Consider the following 7,439-nt stretch of genomic DNA (forward strand, 5'->3'; position numbering starts at 1 on the left):
CCTCAGTTTTTAATATATTCGTGAATATTTTCCAGATCATTATTTTTGTATTCAGTTGTATGGATGTGGTTACTATTCTGTGCTACCACTACTATTTTAGGCGTTAAGTATGTGAAACAATTTAAAACAATGGGATTGGATATATAAGGCATGAGACTCAGGTGCACTGTAGGCATCAAAAATGTGCATACTGTATAAGTATATCTGAAAGCATTTATTGTCTATAATATTCTGTATGTGCAGAAGATATGTGGAAGGCATATAGAAATATTGGTTATGAACATCAAAATTACAGAAACAGACTAATCAATAATTGATTGAGAAAACAGTATGATGATAGGGCCATGTTGTCCAATAAATCACAACTTTAATGTTTAATTTATTTCTTTTTTCAGATATATAAAATCAACATCCATGATGCTATTAAGATGAATATACTCTCCACCTATGTCGCTATTCAAGAATATCCTTTATTTCCAAGCTGGACTTGGAGTCCTAGCCAATACAATTCTTCTTTTTTTCTATACTTTTATAATGCTAGGTCACAGACCTAAACCCACAGACTTGATTTTCTGTCAACTGACTTTCATTCACATAATGATGTTCCTCTCTGGAGGGGATATTTGCCTTACAGACATATTTGAGATACTGAACCTAGAGAATGACTTTAAATGTAAGACAATATTTTACATAAGCAGGGTAATGAGAGGCCTCTCGCTCTGCACCACCTGCCTCCTGAGTGTGGTCCAGGCCATCACAATCAGTCCCAGTACCTCACTGTTGGCAAAATTTAAACATAGACTGAAGACGTACCTGACTTATGCTCTCTTCTGTATTTGGTCTTTCAATTTGTTCTACAGTAGTAACCGGATTTTCTATGTTGGTGATTTTACCAATGTAAGTGAAACCAACCAGATGAAGGTCACTAAATCCTGTTCACTCTTCCCCAAGAACTACATCATCAGGGGATTGATTTTAGCAGTGTCAGTCTCCAGAGATTTTTTTCTTGTAGGAGTTATGCTGACAACAAGCACATACATGGTGATCCTCTTGTTCAGGCATCACAGGCAATGCAAGCATCTTCATAGCATCAGCCACTTAAGAGCATCCCCTGAGAAAAGAGCCACGCAGACCATCTTGCTGCTGGTGGTTTGCTTTGTGGTCATATACTGGGTGGACTTCATCATCTCATCCTCCTCAGTCCTGTTATGGGCATATGACCCAGTTGTCCTGACTGTTCAGAAGTTTGTGATGTATGCCTATCCCACAACTACTCCTTTGGTACAAATCAGTTCTGATAAAAGAATAATAACTATGCTGAAAAACATGCATTCAAAGTGCCATGGGAGTTTTTTAAATATGTTTTTTTCTTTTCTTTAAAGTCCTATTAATTTATTTTTATTTATACATATGAATGTTGTGTCAGCATATATGCATGTGTGCATTCCTGGTGCCCACAGATGTGAGAAGAGTACATGGTATCCCTGGGAATTGGACTTACAGATGGTTATAAGAAATCATTCTGTGCAGCTCTAATTATTGTTTTCTAAAATTACCTGCTTTTTTAAATTTTATTGGTTTAAGTAGCAAAACAAGACTCCTCATGAAATTTAAATAAATTTAGTGGTATTATACCTATATGTTCTTTTGACATTTCTGTACTATAGAGTTCTTAATTTAATTGTGCACAATAAGTTGATATTTCCACATGAATTCTCTTTCTTCTTTTTATTTTATATCATAAATGTTCTTTTGAAGTTACTGAAAGTTGCTGAAGTTACTGAAAAGTTCCTTGATGATAGTAACTTAAAGCTTTCTTTTGAAAAGATTTGAACCTATGCACATAAATCAAAAATAGTTTTAATATTTTATTATAGCTTTAATTCTGTTCCTTAATTTCTTTGGATCCATAAAAATAATGTGTATATAAATTTTTGATTTTTACCGCAGTTACTTATTATTATATAAAAATATCATGTACTTTATATTTGTACATTATTCTATCTAAACTTATAGAAATATTACTGGTAAATAAAATTTTTTATATATACATGCTGTTTTACAATGTTTTATTGTAGATCTGCATGTATGTGTGTATGTATGTATGTATGTGTTTATTCACAGCTGAAGGATGTGTGATGTATGCACATGGAGACCAAGAGACAACCTTGGCTGTTGTTCATCATATGCCATATGCCATTCACCTTGTGTCTTTATAGAGTCTCTCTCCCTCCCTCCCTCTCTCTCTCTCTCTCTCTCTCTCTCTCTCTCTCTCTCTCTCTCTCATGTCTTTCATGTGTGTGTGTGTGTGTGTGTGTGTGTGTGTGAGAGAGAGAGAGAGAGAGAGAGAGAGAGAGAGAGAGAGAGAGAGAGATGGGTGAAGATCATAATCCCAAGGTTCTTCCTGTCTCTACCTCTCCAGAACTGGAATTATAAATAGTCACCACCATACCCGCCCCTCCCTGCTTTAAATTTTTTTCTGTTCTTTTATTGAGAAAAAAATTCATACAATATAATCTGTGTAGAGTTTCCTATTCCCCTATTCCTTCTAGTTCCTCCTCACATCCTACCTCATCCAAACTGACATTTCTTTCTCTCTTTAGAAAACAAGCAGGCATCTAAGTAATAACAATAAAAATAAACAATAAGATAAAAGAAAATAAATCAGACCAGGACAAAACACACAGAAGAAAATGTGCCAAAGCAAAACACAACAAACATAAACACAGAAACACACAAGTTCTCACACAGAGATGTCATAAAAACACAAAACCAGAAGTCATAATATATATGCAAAGGATCACTAAAGACTCCATTAAGTTTGTTTTGTGTTGGCCATCTACTGTAGGGCATAGAGCCTACCTTTAAGGGTAGTTTGTTTCTCCAGTGAGACTACACTGAAGAAAAGTAATCTTTATTTGTAAATAAAATTTGGCTATCAAAGGGAAATAGCTTCTGGATTATGGAGGGGTTTTGTATCCACTTCTGCTCTAGGACACCATGGGTACAGATCTGTCCAGTCCTTGTGCATGTTGGTATAGAGTCTGAGTTTATATGTGTTCATTGTGCTATGCTAGAAGGCCTTGTTTCCTTGGTGCCTTCCACACATTCAGGCTCTTCCAATCTTTCTACCACTTCTTCCACAGAATGTTTTGTGCTCTGTGAAGAAGAATTAGATTGTGACTTCCCATACAGAAATCTTGACTGCATTAAATACTCTCTGTGTATGTTTTTTAAAGATTTATTTATTTATTTTATATGAGTACACTGTCGCTGTCTTCAGACACACCAGAAGAGGGTATCAGATTCCATTACAGATGGCTGTGAGCCACCATGCAGTTTCTGGGAATTGAACTCAGGACCTCTGGAAGAGCAGTCAGTGCTCTTAACTGCTGAGCCATCTCTCCAGCCCCTCTCTGTGTATTTTCTAGCTGTGGGTCTCTGTATCCACCTCCATCTTCTGGAAGAAACTTCTTTAATGATGTCTGAAGCAGACTCAGATCTATGAGCTTAGTGGTACACCATTAGATTCTTTTTATTGCTACATTCTTTTGGCAGAACATGAGAATATCATTTTCTCCTTCATCTATCTAGTCTCAGGTTCTTTCCAATCCAAGGAGTACTGGGTATGATTTCCATCTCATGGATTTCATGCTTTAAATCATAACAGATATCTTTTTGGTTATTCCCACAAGTTTTGGCCTACTATTGCACCAGTCCATCTTTCAGGAAAATCACCATTGTAGACTGAAGATTTTTTTTTAGGTGTGTTGGTGTTGACCTTTCTCCTTTGGTAGCATGCATGTTACCTTCCAATACCATAAACTCTGATTCATAGGAGTGAAGGCTCTAGATAGTCAACAGCTTGATTTTGCCATATTCAATGAGTTGTGTAAGTGCTGTATTGAGAGATAGGGCTTTAACGTCAGTTTGTGGAGAACATGCAACAGCCTTAACAATACTTTGAGTTGTTTGGAGGTTCCCATAGAGCCCATTTAGTCAACTCAATTAGATATTACTGATTACCAATACAGGAAGCTTCATTTGGTGATGAAGGATTTCAGTTGGGGTTGTCTGCCTTTTCATTTGGTAATTTTGTTGAGATTGTCTTCATATGTGTATATAGTAGAAAGCTTATACTGCATTTAGTTTCCATATGATCCCCTTAAATGTTCCTTAGTGTCTGGGACCGGACTGCCTGACTGGGCAAAGCTAGAGCCCTGCCCTCAGCAGATTCCTGAGAAGGGCTTGACCTTTACAAAGAAGAACATCTTGCAGTTTAGTACCCCCCCCCCCCAAGCTTCAGTTCCTGCTTCAGAGATTTAAATGCTGTACATCCCTCTCAATAAACAGACCTTGACAGGGACACTGCTTGGTCTCGCTCCTCTTTCTCGCCTGTTCTCCCACAGGTATGGGTCCCCCTCGACCCCCACAAATAACTGAGTCCCCGCTGGTGAGGGCAAGTGGCACCCAACATGAGACTTGAGGTACGGACCCTCACCGGACAGAAAGAGAAGTTGAGGACCCTGGATATTTGTCCAGAAACCGACACAGGTAAAGTGAAAATAGCTGTGCCGATCTGGTGTTCATCACCACATGCTCTCACCGCTCATGAGAGAAAGACGTAGCAGGTAAGCGTTTTCTGTCTAATTGAGAATGGGCAAAAAATGTCTAAGGAAGCGGTCTTTATCAAAGACCTTAAGGCTTCTCTCAGGGAAAGGGGAGTAAGAGTTAAGAAAAAGGATCTCGTTAAATTTTTTTTGTCTTTGCGTCAGAATCTTGTCCTTGGTTTATTATTGAAGAACCAGAAATTAGCTCCTATAGTTGGGACAAGGTTGGAAAGTGTTTAAATGACTTACTGTAAGAAAAAGGATCAGGGGCTGTTCCGATTCAGGAGATAGCATCTGTGTCTGTGTCTTTGTGTTTTGTGCCGGCTAAACTCTGGGTCTGTATTTGCTACTCTGGGTCTGTATTTGCTCACGAGTTCTGAAGTTCTGGTTTTGCAGTTGCTCTCATCTCAGGCTGAGAGGGAGGCTTGCGTCTCAGAAGAGACACGAGTGTGAGTGGTAGACGTGCCAGGGGCTCACTGATTGCGCTGCCCTGGGAGACATCCCAGGAGGTGAGAAGGGACCCCAGGGATGCCAGGGAGATTCCCGTCTGGGTGCCGGTGAGGATTCGGTGATTCTCCTGGATTGGAGAAAAGACCCACCCTCCTGGCCGTCTGTATTTCCAGAATGGTCTTTGTGTGTCTTAGGTCTTTGTTTTGTGTTACTTGTGACTTTGACAATGGGAAAATTCTGGTTGGGAAGGAGGAGTGATGTGGAACCTGCTCTCCTTTGGTGTCTTTGGTGAGCTCATGGAAGCTCCCATCTGAATCAGTTCGATTTTGTGGCAGCCTTGCAGCGGCCGCTTATTTTTTGTTTTTGTGTGCACTTCTGGTTTTTTGGCTGTTAATCTTTTGATTGTCTTTCTGTATGACTGAATGCTATTTGTCCTCTTTGGCAGATCTCTATTTTATGGACTCTCTTCTTGTTTTCTCACCATCCCACTTGAGATGCTTGTTAGTAGCTGTTACAGGAAATCTATAATGCTCACTTGAGGAGTGTGCTTTAGAAACAAGAATTTCATGTTTGCCCTGGGTACCATTGGGATAGGTGTGGGGATAGACTTGATTTCTATTGCAAATGATGTAACATGGCATATGTTAGTACTCCTAACACTTCCTAGAACTGTGCCTCAGGGATCACAACCTGTGTAAGTTTAGAAGTTCTAAAAGGCAGTCATGACCTTTGTGCGTAAGTTCAGATAGTGTCCAGATTGGAATCCTGATGCTAAAGACTTAGTAAAACATAAAAGAGAGTTGAGAATTACTTAAGGCTATCTTAAGGTTGAGTCTAGGTGCTGCAAGGGCAGCTACAAGGACATCTGCTGTTGCCCTGCAACACAAGGCTTATGGAGAATTCAGAACTGCCATTGACTTAGATATAAAAAGAGTAAAAAAGACTTTTCAGCTGACCTCCAAGAATCCCTAACCTCCCTCTCAGAGGTAGTCCTTCAGAATAAGAGAAGATTAGACCTGATATTCCTTAAAGAAGGAGGTCTGTGTGCTACACTAAAAGAAGAATGTTGCATTCAGGAGTAATTAAAGACTCCATGAGTAAACTTAAAAAAAGGTTAGACAAAAGACAGAGAGACAAAAAACATCAGGGATGGTTCGAGAGCTGGTTTAGTAGATCTCCTTGGATGACTACTCTGATATCTTCCCTTATGGGACCCTTCTAAATTTTGCTTCTGTTTCCGATTTTAAGTCCATGTGTGTTAAATAAGCTAGTTACCTTCATTAGAGAAAGAGTAAGTGCTGTTCAGATTTTGATGTTATATCAGCAATCTCATGTTTTAATTTAGTTCTATGATTAGAACTAGCCAATAGAAGAAGTGGGGAATGAAAGATAAAAGTTTTAAAGTTGCCCCCCTAGACACAAAGTTTAGAGCAGAAGGGGAAAAAAAAAGAAAAAAAAAAAGGTTAGGCCCCAGAATTGTATGTTCCCGGAAGCTCTCCTAGGGATATAGAATGGGTAATTACATCAGCCGGTTTGGCAACTCTCTCCCAGGAACTAGCTGACCATAAAGTTAGATTAAAATCTTAGAGAACAATGTTGAGAAGCAGGAAGCTTCTCCCATGAACTAGTGGACCATAAAGTTAAACTATCTTGAGAAACAGGAAGCTCCTCCTTGTGATATTTCACTGGTATTCTCGACATTTTCCAATGATGTCCTTCCTACCCCCTTTTCCCCAACAACAGTTTTTTGGCAGCAATATCCTCTTTACTGGATACATTTACCCACCTCCTCAACTAGGGTCCTTCCCACCTATCCCTTGCTGGTGGCACAAATCATACGTCTTGGAAGAGAACAGTCCCCCAAGCTCTTTGGAAGGGACCCCGATGCTTTAATCTTACCCTATAGCCCCTCCCAGGTCTCTTGGCTCAGTCAACCTGTAGACGAATGGACAATTAGCTGCATCGCCTTTCAGGGTAATCATTACCCCTCAGATAAGTTGATACAGTTTTTTTTCACAAAATTACAGTCCCAGTGGTCTTTCCAAAGGTAACACGTGATCACCCTATGTCTGGAGTCCACCTTGTCTTTACAGATGGCTCCTCTAATGGACAATCTGCATTTTTCATTGATGGTCAAATACAACATTTCTCTACCCCTTTAGATTCTGCTCAGCTAGTAGAGCTTAAGCTATCCTCGCAATTTTTTGTGTGCTGCACAATGCACCCTTTAACCTATATACAGATAGCTCATATCTTGCCTTTTCTATTCCCCTGTTAGAAACAGTGCCCTATATTCGGCCTACCATCAATGCTGCCCCACTGTTTGCCACCTTACAAAAGTATATTCAGAGGCGTTCTCGCCCCTTCTTTGTGGGACAC

General features: G+C 39.5%; 1 protein-coding gene across 1 annotated transcript; it reads left to right on the forward strand.

The window, feature by feature from the left end:
• Positions 1 to 447: 447 nt before the first annotated feature.
• On the forward strand, positions 448 to 1,380 carry Vom1r81 (vomeronasal 1 receptor 81). Its single transcript, NM_001008970.1, has one exon. It carries the CDS (start codon positions 448 to 450, stop codon positions 1,378 to 1,380), a length of 933 nt encoding a protein of 310 aa, NP_001008970.1.
• Positions 1,381 to 7,439: the final 6,059 nt, after the last annotated feature.

This window comes from Rattus norvegicus, chromosome 4, assembly GCF_036323735.1.
Source record: "Rattus norvegicus strain BN/NHsdMcwi chromosome 4, GRCr8, whole genome shotgun sequence".
Classification (NCBI taxonomy): domain Eukaryota; kingdom Metazoa; phylum Chordata; class Mammalia; order Rodentia; family Muridae; genus Rattus; species Rattus norvegicus.